The 15,565-nt window shown below is 36.4% G+C and overlaps 1 protein-coding gene across 3 annotated transcripts in view; it reads right to left on the bottom strand.

Moving 5' to 3' along the window:
- Pibf1 (progesterone immunomodulatory binding factor 1) overlaps nucleotides 1-15,565 on the bottom strand; it is a 245,520-nt gene that overhangs the window by 207,456 nt on the left and 22,499 nt on the right. For all 3 annotated transcript variants that reach the window (XM_023709663.1, XM_004626308.2, XM_023709662.1), the window contains exon 6: nucleotides 565-698. In XM_023709663.1, the coding sequence (XP_023565431.1) occupies nucleotides 565-698 (134 nt within the window). The remainder of the gene's footprint in view (nucleotides 1-564; nucleotides 699-15,565) is intronic.

The following is a 15,565-nucleotide window of genomic DNA, read 5'->3' on the forward strand; positions in this document are numbered from 1 at the left end:
TTATATATACTTTTTTTTCCTCTCTCTGTATTTTTTAGGGAAGGGTCTACAGGGTGTTCAGGGTTCACTACTAGATCGGTGATTCTCCTGTTTACAGCCTCCCAAGTGTTGGGATTACAGGCATGCACCACCACACCCCTGTGCCTGCTTGCAGGTGCTTTAATCCACTGATCTATTTATTTGGCTGGCCCATATTTGCTATAGTTACTTAGGAATAACACATATTTGAGAAACAGCCTTATGAAGTATTTTTTTAACCAAGTACTTTTTGCTAGAAGTGAACCACTATAAATTTTTTTTTTGGGGGGGAACCTAAGTATTTAAATTGATACTATACACAAAAATAATCATCAACATTTAGAAAATATTTTATATCTTATAAAAGAACAGCAACTTTTAAATAAAACCCAAAGAACTAATATACCCAAAAACTGTCAAACATACATGCTTTTATATAATGAATGAAAACGATAAAAGCAGAATTAATGACTTTGATGGTAAGAATTCAGGTGATTTTGATACACGCTAAAAATGAGAATGACTACAGTCATCTTAACTATTTACCTTTTGACTTTATCATAGTTCTCCTGACGGTAGTCGCCTTGCTGAATTAACTGCTTTGTGTCTGCTAATTCTAAAGCCAAACGTTGACATCTAATTTGAAGTTCAGAGTAGTTTCTTCGATCTTCCTCATAAGTCTACAAATCAAAGGAATAATAAGATATTTCAAAGTAAATACAATTGACCAAATTCTCTATTCTTAAGCTGTGAATGCCCTTGTAAGTAAATTTTTAGAAATTCTCAATTTTTCTACATTATTTAATAATTTTTCCCTACTTAAGGATAGGTACTCTTAAATTCACAAGGTTGTAAGCTCATTAGTTTAAAATAGTTTTCTTTTTTTTGGCGGAACTGGGGATTGAACTCAGGCCCTTACTCTACTGAGCCATCTCCTCGGCCCCTAAAATTGTTTTCTAAAAAACAAATATGACAAGTTACGTTTCAGTTACTAGACTACTAATGTTAAATGGCACTTTTCAACAATTATTGAGTTACTGTTAGATGTTCAAGACACAGAAATGAATAAAACACAGTTCACAACTTAGATGAATCCGGTAAATATCAGTATCTGCCCAATTAGTTAATGAATAAATCAATGTTGCCATTCTAATTGAGGCATGCAGCAAAATAAATTCTATGGTCCTTGGAATGCCTCTCTAAAGTCTGCTCCATCACTCTATCATTCCAGTAACACAGGAAGAGAAGGAGACATGGGAAGGAGCGAAGCGGACACTAAGGCTGACCACAAAGTGCTTCACAGTCCCGCTCACTTCCTACCAACCTCATTTCTCACATTCCTTAGAATCAGAGCTTACCTTCTGGCTGTAACGTAGACTTGTAGTTTGCTGAGTGAACTGCGCATCACTCTAACCTGTCCCTGCTGCCTGAATACCTATATGTAATCCGAATTCTTCCCTCCTTCAGAAAACTGGTCTCTCCGCACTATTAGATTATGCGATGTGATACAAAAGATGCTTAAATAAAGGAAAATACTATAGTAAAAGACACACTGCCATTAGTCTCCTCCAACATACGTCCCCTAACTTCAAATACACTTTTCCTATCATTCTTGCCACTTTCTTTACATCATTTCAGACATAAATCCTCAAGAAATTTTAGTTCCCCTAAATATTGCTCCTTCTAAATGCTACTAATCACATAACTATTTTGGAAGAGAGCAGTCTTATGATTAGGAGGTGAGCCCTAGAATTAACTCTCTAGAACTAAAATATCTACATTATTACACTAGATGGGGTTCTTACTCTTGCGTACTTAAGGGTTTCCTGAGTTCTTGTAAAGATTACATCAAGCAATTCATATAAAGCAATTATAAAAAGACCTAACACAGAAATGCTAATTAGTTTTAAACTAAATAGTTACAAAGCTTCTTTGTTTTGACTTCCAGAGTGATTACAAATTGACGGTTTATTTATTTATTTTGGTATTTTGAGGGTCCACTATGTAATTGAGCCCTTAAACTCACTACAGTCTACGTAGGCTGGCCTCAAACTTGTAGCAATCCTCCTGCCTCAGCCTCCTGAATGTTGGGATTCTAGGTGTTTACCACCATGCCTGGCAAATTGATAATTTAGTAAATTCATAAAAACCATGAAGGAATCCAGAGGAATATAACTATGAAGCATATACATATTTAAAGGCAGGGCAAAAGATAAACAAGTCAATGAATGCAAAGGACCATTAGCAGAGGCTGGGATAAGTCAGAGGTGTGTTTTAGAGACAGGAAGACAGAGTGCACTGAGATGAAGGAGGCGTTAGCATGAGCACCACTGAGAAAACAAACAAAAAACTGGCAGGTATTTGCGGTTAGAGACAGAAGGCAGAGAGCCAGAAACTAAGCAAATATATCTGAACACTCAGTATGTCCTGTTTTGCACTATTTTATATGTATAATCTCAACAGTTTATAACTAAGTATAAAGATTATCTCAGAGATGAGAAAACAGGCTTCAAGAGTCAAGTCTCAGACAGTGACAAACAAGACTCCATGCCTGTCAAACACCAAAATGGCAACCAACTTGTAATTAGCTTAACAGTAAAAGTGGAGAAAGAGCAGCAGAGAAGCAAGCAGGGCTAAGGAAGGATTACAAGATAGCCCAACCTTGAAAAGGTTCAAATACTGATGGGCAAGAGCTAACTGCCAAAGGAGGATTAATTTTGGAGAAATGAGGAATATACTAGAGGGCTAAGTCCCTAAAAGGCTTCGGGGAGTGGGATCTGGAGTCCAGGTGCACAGGCTAGTCTAAGAGCACCACTAGACTTACCACACCCCTTTCCCCAGTTGGTACACAGTATCAGAAACTTGAATTTTCATGGTAGCTCTTAGCAACTTGCCACGGATAAAGGCCTACTGCCTACTCCTTATCCTAGTGCTTCCTACATTTATAATCACCACTTGGTTTCCAAAGGCATAAGATTTTTCCATTCCTTTAGGGACTCTTTCCTCTATAAACACTAAGAAAAAGCAAACTAACTATGATAAGGGCAGATACATGTCTGCAGGTTCAGTACCAGGAAATTGTGCAACCTCTTATTTGAGGATTTCCATTTTCTCTGTGAAATAAAATACTAAGCCATCACTGAGAGTGAGAAGGAAATTAGCCAGAGATGCGAGAGTGATGAATGCTTACAATAATCTCTGAAGAAAAGGACTAGAAAAAATAGAACTCCTTGGTGACGTTAGCCTTGTGGTGCTTGTTATTGCTTATGTGGTTTTTGACAGTGGTGCTCAGAAAAATGAGACCTTAGGTTCACTCAAGGTGATTCGATAAGAAAGTTCAGGGAGGAATTAAAGGACACTGACAGGAGAAAGGTTTAAGACTGCTAACATAATGTAAGGAAAGAAAATAAAACTAGGAAGGGACTGATAAATTATATGAATTGGAAATTTGTTAAAATGAGTTGGAGAGGGGCCGGCCAAATAGCTCAGTGGATTAAAGCATCTGCAAGCAGGCTCAGGGGTCTGGGATTCCATACCTGGGCCTGCTGTGCCAGCCCTGCCCAGGACTCAATGACATGGCAATTGAGACTGGGTGTGGTGGCACATGCCTATAATCCCAGCTCTTGGGAGGCTGTAAACAGGAGGATCACTACTCTGATCTAGTGGTGAGACCCTGAATACCCTGTAGACCCTTCCTTAAAATACAAAAAATAAAATAAATAAATAACATGAAAATACAGCAAACAGTGTATGTATAGTGGCCCACAATGAGCTGATAGCTTTAGAAGCAAATCAGTTGTGAGTCACAAGGCCCAGATGTAGGCTAAGCAACTGAGAAGCAGAGGAGGAATCAACTAGAGATGAGAAGATGAATATAATTCAAGATCAAGGATGCATCAGTAACCCAGGCAGCAGCGGAACGGACAAGAGAGACCAGGTCTAGAGCAAGACTTCCACTGTAGAAAAAGTAGGTCCTAGTTGTCCGCAAGGGAGAAAAACGGTACGCTGGAGTGCCCACTTGACACAGATGCACAGAGACAGATCACTTTATTTTTAGTGAGGGTCAGCATCTAAAACTGGAGAGTTTAAAGATCTAGAAAGAACAACAGCATTGTAGCATGAAATACGCTGGACATGGGCTTCTGATGTTGATCCTGTGGGAAAGCAGTTCCATGGGAGAACGTCTGTGTACGTACATAGGTGTGTCTGTATATATGTATTTATGTATGTATACAGAGAAATCATGTATTTGTATTTTTTTAACCTTAAATCTAGACTCCATATGAGCAAGAAAAGAAGATCACTACAGGAACATCCTTTCTACCAATATGTTTTGTTTATCTTTTTTTGGTTGTTTGAGACAGGGTCTTGTTATGTAGTTCTGCTTGACTATTCATGTAGTCCAGGTTGATCTTAAACTCATGGAGATCATCCTGTCTCAGCCTCCCAAGTACTAGGATTACAGAAGTGTTCCACCCTGTCCAGCTTTTCCAATACTTTCTTTAGGACCTCACCAAAAAAAAATTCCCTTTAATTTTTGTATTTTGAAGACAAAACAAAATAATCTGCCTCACCTATTATTTGAAAGTAGGCATGGCATTGTAATTGGAAAAGTATAAATGAACCTATCTTTTAAGACCACATGAACTCTATGGGAAAGGCAAAAGGGGAGATTTCTCTCTGGAATTCCCTCAGCATCATCTGCTATGGCAATACACTCTAAGTCTCACAAATGAGTAGATGGCAATCTTACGTTTCCTTATAATACCTTATTTTTATCTCTCCCAAAAATATGTATCATTTGTACAATGAGCAACCATTACTAAGTTTTCTATATGAGTGCCAGTTCCTACTATTCTTTTTTTTTTCCTCTGGCAGAACCAGGGATTGAACTTAGGCCCTTGTACTTGCCAGGTAAGCACTTATTCTACTGAGCCATCTCCCTGGCCCCTAATAGTCTATTATAGAAAGTCTGCAATTAATGTGTGCAAAAAATAGGACATTAAATAGACTAAAACAAGATGCAAAAACTTTAATCTTTTGGAACATAAAAGACATATAAAAATTTCTATATAATAGTAAATAGATAAACAGCCAAATTTTAATTTCTAATACAGAAATACACAGGGAAAATAAGGACAACTCAAAGCGCTCAATTTTCAAACATTTGCCAACTTTCTACATACAAGGAAGTGGCTTTTAGGGTTAATGTCATCTCCCCTATGAGGAATATAGGCGACCTCTTGGCTGAAAAGTATACCTGTTAATGTAACGGCAAGGTCTTTATCTTGTCTATAAGCCTTCCCTATCTCTATATCCACACAACAACGAGCTCCCCAAAGACCTAACTAAGCACCCAAACAGGGTGGCACATGCCTACAATACCAGTTAGTCAGGAGGCTGCAGAGGATCATGAGTTTGAGGTCAGCCTGGGCAGCTCAGTGAGAACCTGTCTCAAAATAAAGAGTATAGAGGATGAAGCTCAAGGCTGGCCTCAATCCCCAATATGAAACAACAACAAAAAAAACCCACCCACCCAACCAACCAACCAAACAAAACCCCAAACCTATCTTATCTCTGTATACCCATGAATTTTTATATACTTTTCCACATGCATGAACTATATAGAACTGTCTTTTAAAATGATTTATTTAGGGTTTAGAAAATAGCAATTAATAAGTATTTAACAAATTATTAGCTTTCCTACTGAAAGATTATTCTCTATCTATAAATAAAATACCACACCTGAAATAGTAACATTTTATGTAACACTTGTATAGAATTTTCTCAAAGACATTGTGCGGCAACACCAGCAGGGCCTGTGTCTCTCGATGGGCTGGCTGGGTTGTAAATGGGTGGTTTTGCCTTGTGAAAAATCTGCAAGGTTGAAGAATTAATTTTTTTTGTGTGTATCCTTACATTTAAATATTTTGAAAAACAAAACAAGAGCTTCCAAATATTGTATGAACACAAAATACAGTTACATGTCTACAAGGAATGGAAAGAAGACATCTATAGGGATGGTGAAAACACATTTTGTTTTGTGTTTCTCTAGTATTTGGATATGTGGTAAAAAAAAAAAAAAAAAAAAAAGCTGAAACTCTTACCTTACAGAGTATTTTGACTAAGTTATCAACCTCTTAATAGCGTTTCATTTTTATAAGGTGATGTTATAGCTCTTTCCTATTTCTCTTATTTCCAAACAGCAGGTACTAATCATTGTAGAGACTCAATTTCAGAAATAAAAGATCCACTGCAGAAATACAGTACAATTTTTTTAGTTTCTTTTTTTTTTTTTTTTTTTTTTTTTATGGTACCGGGGATTGAACTCAGGACTCTGCGCTTGCCAGGCAGGTGCTTATTCTACTGGGCTATCTCCTAAGCCCAAAGGCCTAGAAGGGCTGAATGATTTGTCCAAAGTTCCAGGAGTAGCAACAGGTAGAGCTAGAATTTAGGTTTGTAGAATCATACAAAATAAACTTTTTTTTTTTTTCCCAAGTTTGTTTTTGAAGAATTTACTCTGTAAAAACTGGAAAAGTATTGATGAGAAAACACCATGTACTGGGTCAGCAAGATAGCTCAGAGAATTAAAGCGCCTGCTTAGGCAGACTGAGCAGCCAGGGTGCAATCCCTGGTGTTCTGTGCCAGCCCCGCCCCCCGGGCATGGAGAGAATGCGAATGAGACTGGGCATGGTGGCACCAGCCTATAATCCTAGCACTTGTAAGGCTGAAAACAGGAGAATCACTACGAGTCCAATTTGTGTAGTGAAACCCTGTACTAAATACATTAAAAATAAGAAAATACTATCAACTAATCAAACATAGGATGTCAAGAGGGCTTCTATTACAATTACCATGGGTTCAAATATGTCATGTCAAAAATTAAAGCTAATTTTGGAGTCTCTCATTTCAATTATTACAATTATTCGTTAAAGAATATTTTAAGTCATTTCACAAAGTAACACAGAACATAAACTTATACAAAAAATAAATATGGAATTAAGTAGGCATATTTTAAACAGTAGTGTAATATAACCTAAAGACAATTACTTTGGATGTCATGAATTTCTAAGCATCATTCAAATCTTTAGCATCTCACACTAAATGAAGTGGGCTCCTGACTGTGGGGTGACAGGGCAACTAAAATTTGGGAAGCACAATATTCTGACATTTACCTGAAAGTCAGTAATTCAAATCAGTAGTAGATCACTGGAGAGTTATTCAGTGAATGGTAAGAAATGGCTTGTTACTTTGGGCAAGTGAGAACTCATTCCTCAGAATTTCCACAAGTTTTACATTATCAATAGCCTATTCCAGGGCCAGCTAAATAGCTCAGTGGATTAAAGCACCTGAAAGCAGGCATAGGAGGCCAGGGGTTTGATCCCTACTTCTCCCATGCCTCCTGTGCAGGTCCCACCCTCAGGGCACCCTGAGAGAGCATTTGAGACTGGGTGTGGTGGTGCACACATGTAATCCCAGTTCTTGGGAGACTGTAAACAGGCAGATCACTATGAGGCCGATCTAGTAGTGAGATCCTGAACACCCTGTACACCCTAACAACCTTCCCTAAAATACAAAAAAAAAACCTTATTCCAAGCAACTATTACTGAAGAGAAGTAACAACAAAGTCTATTTTACTTCCACAGTCTCTATCACTGTTGAAATTTTTAAAAACTGGGCCTTTAAAAAAAAAAATTGACTTCTAAAGACATACTAAAGTACTGTCCGCTCTGTATTATAAAAAAATGAATATATTCTGTGCTATTTTTCAGCTATACCTTTGAATAACTGCTAATTCAAATGTAAAAGTTAAATCTCTTTTGAAGGGAAACAAATTAAATAACATAGATGGAGAAAATGCTATGGACACTAGACTGGAATGAGGAGTCAGGCTCGTGTTCCATCTCTGCCACTTCCTGCTGCAAGTGAACTTTTCCTAGCGGCTGTGTGCTGAGCGGGCGAGCTTGCTCCCTGGTGCATGCGCAGAGCCCGTGGCCGCACAGAGTGCCGCACCACTACGCAGACGTGATCCCTCGCTAAGTTTCAGCAGGATCTGCACTGGAAAATGCAATGCTGATGTGCTGACAGGTAATTTATACTGCCAGTATTTTATTCAGCAAACTACTGAAATAAATTTGAAATCATGGTTTCAATGGATATTGAAATATGTATTTGTGAGCCAAATTTAAATCTTAATACTGGAAACAACCAAGTTATTATCTTTAAAATTCTAAATATTGTCCAAAGAATTTGTCATGCATAATAAATTGATTTGTTTGTTGTTAAATTACCATTTCATAAACATTTTAACATTTAAAAAATCTTTACATACAATTACATAAATGAATGTATACAAACATGAGATTTCATATTACTGAGTTTAAAAGTGGGATCTGAAAAAAACCCTCTTCTCCTTTTTTCCTCATCCTCATGTAACTTTTATCAAATAACATGCACCTTTTCCTATCCATGTGTACACACAGACACACACACAAATAATGGCAGGGACTGCCCCCTCCAACAACAAATAGTAATTCTTGAATTCTGACTAAGCAGTACCCTGTGGAAATCCTAAATGAATCATATTAAAGACTGCATGGTATTATGGTACAGATTGTACTGTGGTTTATACAACCATCTCCTTCCTGTTGTGTTGAAGGCATTTATTGCTTCTGGTCTGTCCACTGCCCCTCCCAACTTCACTCCTGCCTACTGCCAGAAACAGTGCTACAGTACGCCTCCCTGAGCACATGCGCTGCACACAACTACTCTGCTGTATACTCAGGGTAGAGCGCCAACCGTGAAGGGTGCTTATTTTCCACTTTAATTAATGCTGCTAGGTAGCGGTCCAGCTGGCTGCAGCAGTTCACATTTCTATCAGCAGCAACATGTCTGTCTTCTCACTCATGTCCAGAGAGATTACAGCCCTTCTCCAGTTTTGCAATCTGATCTCGCATTGTTACTTTAAGTATATTTCCCCAAATGCCAACAGGCTCGACTCTCTGGCGATGTGGATTTGTACTTCTTATGCACTCTCACTACTTTAATCTTTTTTTAATTAAGATTTTAAAAAGTCGCCTTTCACGTGTTAATTTACAAGTACTTTAGATAATCAGTATTAAATTTTATCATTTGCATTCTTAATTTTTCCCATATATTAAACTTTGTATGTGGTATCTTTTTGTATTTTTCTTTAAGCTACAGATTCTCATGTCTTGACCAAAATTACGAGATCTCTAGAACAGTGCTAGAGTAAAACTTCCTATAATGATGGAAATGCTCTATACCTGCACATCTAATGTATTAGCCACTAGTCACCTGTTCTTAATGAAATTCTAGAACTGAATTTTAAAGTTGGTACATTTGCCTTGATCTATGTAAAATGTTAAATTTCAACCAGTAGTGAAAGTAATTTTTTGATATCCTCTGAAGACCTATAAATTGTCATTTAAAAATCTGTGATTGCTAAAATAACTGCCCAATTTTTCTTCAGAAAATTTTAACCCATTATGGAAGTAGTGTTTTCAGGTTATGTAAAATGTGAACACAATTTTTTATAACAGATGAATATTCACTTCTTTTTTATAATTTTTTTTTGGTATTTCTTTTATTATTTATTTATTACTTTTTTTTTTTTTTTTTAAGTGTGTGTGTGTGGCCAGCTCAGCCCACCAGGGGGCGGGGCTGGCTGGCATGTGGTGCTGGGGGATTGAACCGCAGTCCCTCTGCTTTGCCCTGTGCTTGTTCCAAGTAGGTGCTTTAGACCACTGAGCCATCTCTCCAGCCCCAAATATTCACTTCTGCTAGAACTTTTCTAATAATTCTTTCCCAGTTGGATGATTACTATTGTGGTATACAGTGAGATTTCCATACTCTGTTCCATTGATACCTACCTGTCTATTTCTATAATACCACATTTAGATGAGCATATAAGTTTTAAAATTTATATTGAGTTTTTGGTTAACTGAGTAGCTCTTCTTTTAAATCCATTTTTTAAAAAAAGGTATTTAGGGGGCTTGGGCCTAGCTCAGTCTTTTAAGTGGCTGCTTCCACAAAGCTGTCAGCCTCAGGTGGCTGGAGTTCGAACCTCACAACTCTCCTGCTGGCCAAACGTGCCCTGAAGGCATGCGAGGAACAAAAAAAAAAAAAAAAAAGGTATTTAGTACAAGGTCTACAGGGTCTCACTACACAGATCAGATTGGTAAGGATCCTTCCTGTTTTTCAGCTTCCCAAGCTCTGGGATTACAGGCGCGTGCCACCATGCCAAGTCTGCCCAGTCTCAAACAGCTCAAAATGCCCTGGGGGTGGGGCCCGCAAGGCATGCCGAGGATCAAACCCGCAGCCCTTATGTCTGTCTATGCAGGCATTTTAATCCACTGAGCTATCTGGCCAGCCCTAAATGCATCTTTTTTCATACTTTTCTTGGCAATTCTAGGGAATTCATTTTGAGTTAAGACTAAAATCATTTACTCATAATCTTGAACAGTAATTTTTACTTCCAAACTCTCTCAATCAAGAAAAATACTGGAATAGAAATTAACTACATTTCATTAACATATTAATAGTGGAAAATATTATTTTTATAGCCTTGTCTCCCTTCTAAGAGATGGTACTTACATGTTCAATGGTAAAATTTCACAAGTCATTTATCTTTCCTGCTAGAGAATAAGGTGGACTCACTCAAAGAAAACCCTAACCCTAATTTCCACTGTCTCTACTGAGATATTCTTAACTTCTTGATATAATGGATTATTTCTGTCCTAGAATATACTTTGTTTAATTATAAAGTATTATGCTTTTAATACAATAAAATTCATTTGCCAGTATTTTGAATTTTTGCATCTGTTGTAATGTGAAAAATGGGCCAATAGATTTGTTTTGAATTTCAGAATTTTCCAGTCTGAAACAGTATTATTAACTACAACAGGTTGTCTCTAACAGAAATCAATTGTGAACTCATCTGTAGTAACCCATCCATGAACTGGGTGGTAACTGTTAGTGGCATACCTTTACTCAGCTTCATAATCCTCTAGAGTTAACTGTTGAAGTTCTTTATTTCTGTCAATTTAGTAAGCTACATTTTCTTGGCAAGTTTGAGTTTGAGTTTCTAAGCTTGTTGCCACAGAGTCTCATCTATGATTTCCTTGATTAATGTCTACTGATTTTATTTACTTATTTTTTGTATTTTTAGGGAAGGATCTACAGGGTGATCAGGGTCTCACTACTAGATCAGACTCATAGTGATCTGCCTGTTTATAACCTCCCAAGAGCTGGGATTACAGGCACACGCCACCATACCCAGTCTCAATCGTCTTCTCAGCACGCCCCTGGGCCAGCACAGCAGGCCTGGGGATCGAACCCCTGGCCCCTGTGCTTGCTTGCATGTGCTGTAATCTGCTTAGCTATTTGGCCAGCCTTTGTCGACTGATTTTAAACACCTTATTTCTATTCTTTTTTCTCCTTTAATATAAATGTGTTGTGCCCTTTACTTTTTGCCTGCTTAATAACAAAGGCATTTTAAGACAACAGATTTCCCTCTTGCACAGTTTTAATTAAGCTTCAAGAACCATGAAATAAAACATTCTCATTTCCAATGATTTTTTGATTTTAAGACTGTTAGGCTCTCTATAGAGCAACCTCATCAAAATTACTGATAGAATTAGGTCTCCTATATCTTTTTTGGCTCATTACATCCATCCAGTTTTCAAAAGGTATATTACACTTCCTGAACTTATTTGTAGTCTCACCAAGTTTTCCTAATTTTTCTAAAATTTTTAGTTTATAATTACTATGTCATTTGATATGTATAAGTTGACTACAAAATCAACTTTTATTAATATACTTGATTATCTTGTTTCATACCTTATATCATACATCACACCTTGTCTGATATCAATATTACCTTCCTCCTGCTGCCTTTTGTCATAATTCTTAGGCCATCTCTTTTTCAATCTTTCCTTATCAACTTGCATTATGCATATTTCTTATTAACAAATAGAGCTATGGTTGGTTTTAAGGTCAAAATGGAAATTTTTTTCTTCAGCTTTCTGGAGGCAAAGATGATTTAACCCATACTACTTGGAATGAGAGGTTAAGGGGGAGATACAGAGATTTTTACATGCCAAGCTCTACCAACAACCTATCTGCTCCTCTCCAGGCTTCTCTCACATTGTCTCAAGGCTCTCCCCCAGGCAGAGGACAGAAATCCCAGATGGTGGCTGGTAGCCCACCTCCAAGATGGACTCTATCAATTTCTTCTTTTGAACGTGGTAAGCTATTCTCTAAGAAGTATCATCTATTCCTCTTAATAACATGAATGTGGCAGAGATAATGTTCTAGGACTGTGAAGTTACATCTTGAAAAGCCTTTAAACATTGACCTAAATTTCTTCCATGCTTGTTTTGCAGGATGCCAGCTGCCTGTCCTGAGTCTGCCCTGTTGGAGGATGCCTAGAAGAGCAAAGTGGGAAGGAAGTGATACTACAACCATTCCCTCCTCATTCCAAACATCTCTCTCTCTCTTTTTTTCTTTTTGCAGTTATCAGGGATCGAACTCAGGACCTTGTGCTTGTCAGGCAAGCACTTATTCCACTGAGCTACCTCCTCAGCCCCCCAAACATCTCACTAAAGACTTCACACTACCCTAGCTTCAGTTAGGTGAGAAATACCCAGCTAAAACCCTTCAATTGTCAGAACTGTAACAAATAATAAATATCTTTAATATTGTACATTTTAGTCAGAAAGTTTAAAAATGATCAAAAAGAACTCTTAGACACTCACTATATCTATGGACTTTAAGAAACACGAGATAAAAAGAATGAAGGCTGGGAGATATCTCAGCAGCGTGGTGCTTGCCTGGCAAATGCAAGGTTGTGAGTTTGAATCCTGGTAGGGGTGGTGGTAGAGGAACAGAGAAAAAGAAGTAGTCACCTCTGTAGATTTTGGGAAGGTATTTAGTAATAAGGTCCCTTATGAGTTGGTTTCCTTTGTTGTAATACAATACTAGACCTTCTTGGCCACTTGGCTCAAATTTCATCTGAAAATTTAACAAATCCCTCAAAACCTACCCTGAAAAAAGTTTCTTCCTATGAAGCAGTCAGCTAAATGAAGCTTCTTCCCAACGACACAGTATTTAAAGTGGCTACTTAGCTTTCCATCAGCTTTTCTCCTCCTGTATTTTTTTAACCTGTAAGTAATTTATATTACTCATAAAAGTTCAATAAGTTTGTGGAAAACAACAGATTTTTATAGGTATAGGTAAGAAATGGAATTCAGTGACAACAAAGTCTAGGGCTTTCAATAGTATCACTCCCAAATATATTCTCAGACAGGTTAAATACATTAAAATTTTTTTTAATGTTGAAGACAAAGAATAACATTAAAGTGGAGAACTAAAATAATGAATTTAATAAAATAATGAAATTTAATTAAGAGATCTAAGGCTTTTAATCTCAAGCAAATGGCAAAAAAATAATTTTTCATTTTAAAATAATTTGTGTTCATGGCCTATATATCTGCTACATTAGAATCCTGAGAGGTTTATTAAAAAATTGAGATTCTTAGTTCTACCTTAGATCAAAGTCAGAATCTACAGAAGTACATATGAATTTAAATTTTAAGTGTGCTTATTTAATTTTAATTTAATATAGAGATAAATCTATTATTGTTTTCTAATAATTTTTCAATACTGTAGAATAATTAACTCATAATAATACTATAAACTTCTTGTAAGCTTATCACTGGGCAGTACAGAAAGAAATTTCAGAAACATAAAAACCTGAATAACAAGAAATGAAACACCTTATTATCATAGAAAATTGGATTATTTACATATGAATACTTATGAAAAGCCTCCAGGAAATCTTGCAGAATTTTTCTCAAGATGTAGCTATGTTTCTAAACAAGGAAATAATGTTGAACAAAACACTTTTTGCTTCCTAGTTACCAAAGTTCTCATAAGAAATATTCTACCATTTCCTCATGAAATTTAATAGCTTTACTAAGTGCCAACTCATTAATGTCTTGTACTGTATAGTATTATTAACAACGCTTTCTTTGGAATGAAAGAAACATGTTGAATTAACCCCACAATAGCAGAAAGAAAGAAAGACAGACAGACAGACACAGACAAAAGGGGTGTAGTTGCATGGGATGCCCCAAAGTTGTTACAAAGAAAACTCATAAGAAATAGATTACTCAGACATTAAATACCATGTACAAGTTCATACACATAGTTCAACTCAAAATATGCTAGTGCTGGCCTACATTATTGGCATACTCCAGACCTGAAGTAAAAGTTGAACCTTATTTTCCAGTATCAAGTATCTCACAAAATTACTTCCAAATAACTAAAGACTTGGAGAAAATATGAAAGAACATCCCAGTAATTAATAAAATTGGCAAATCTGAAGGTTATTTATTTTTTAAAGGTAAAGAATTATATCCTATAAAATTTCTAGAACAGTTTTCACCTCATCCTTGCCATGAACTAGCAGATTATATGAACAAAAGCAGAGTTAAATCAATTGTGTAACAACATCTTCTCTGAATGGTTCTGGTAGGCATAATTATGTAGTAATTAACACACCTTTGATTACAAAGACTACACATTATGGAAGAAAAGGTTTGGTTTTTAATGATACTTTCTCCTAGTTAAAATCTACTGGATTTTGCTATGGAAAAATTTTTATCTGATTAATGTTAAAAAGTTGCCATGAATTAAGAAATGTAAAAATAAGCTAATTTAATGAAATTCTAGGTCAGGAACATTTTCCAAGTAACCCAAAACTGGTTTAAAAAGAAAAAAACGGATGTATGCTGCCACCATGTGGTGAAAAAAGACCATTTTGGATAAGGCAAGCTGAGAGTTTTAAAATATAATAATGTTTTTTCTTTATTTCCAGTTTCAAAACTTAAAGAGAAATAACAGGGATAGGCAAGTACTTTTTAAACAGAACCTCAAAAGCAGAAGAAATAATTCCCAGAGTCCACAAATGAGATCATATCAAATTAAAAAGCTTCTGCCCAACAAATGAAGCACCCAATGGAGTAGAGACAACCTACAGAATGGGACGAAAATTTTGCTAGATATTCACCAGAGAAATAACATCTAGCATATAACAGAAAAAAAAAAACAAAAAACAAAAAACAAAAAACAAAAAAAACCCTAGCCTTTACAGTGAAAGACCCAATCAAAAAAATGGACTATTCAAGTGAACAGAAACTTTTCTGAGGAAGAAATACAAATGACTAATAAACACAAATATGTTCAATATTGCTGGCCATTATAGAAATGCAAATTAAAACTACACTGAGATACTACCTTAATCTAAAATGAAAGACCACCACCAAAAACACCAAATAATAACAAATGCTGACAAGTATGTGGAGGAAAAGGAACTCTTCTACATTGTTGGTGGAGATGTAAATCAGTACCACGACTATGGAAATTAGCATGGAGATTCTTCAAATAGAATATAAATAGAAATTCTGTTTGACTCAGCTTTCTCCCCTCCAGGAATCTGCCCCAAAGAGTTAGTCATCATATT

This window comes from Octodon degus, unplaced genomic scaffold (assembly GCF_000260255.1).
Source record: "Octodon degus isolate 3935 unplaced genomic scaffold, OctDeg1.0 scaffold00013, whole genome shotgun sequence".
NCBI classification, from domain to species: Eukaryota; Metazoa; Chordata; class Mammalia; order Rodentia; family Octodontidae; genus Octodon; species Octodon degus.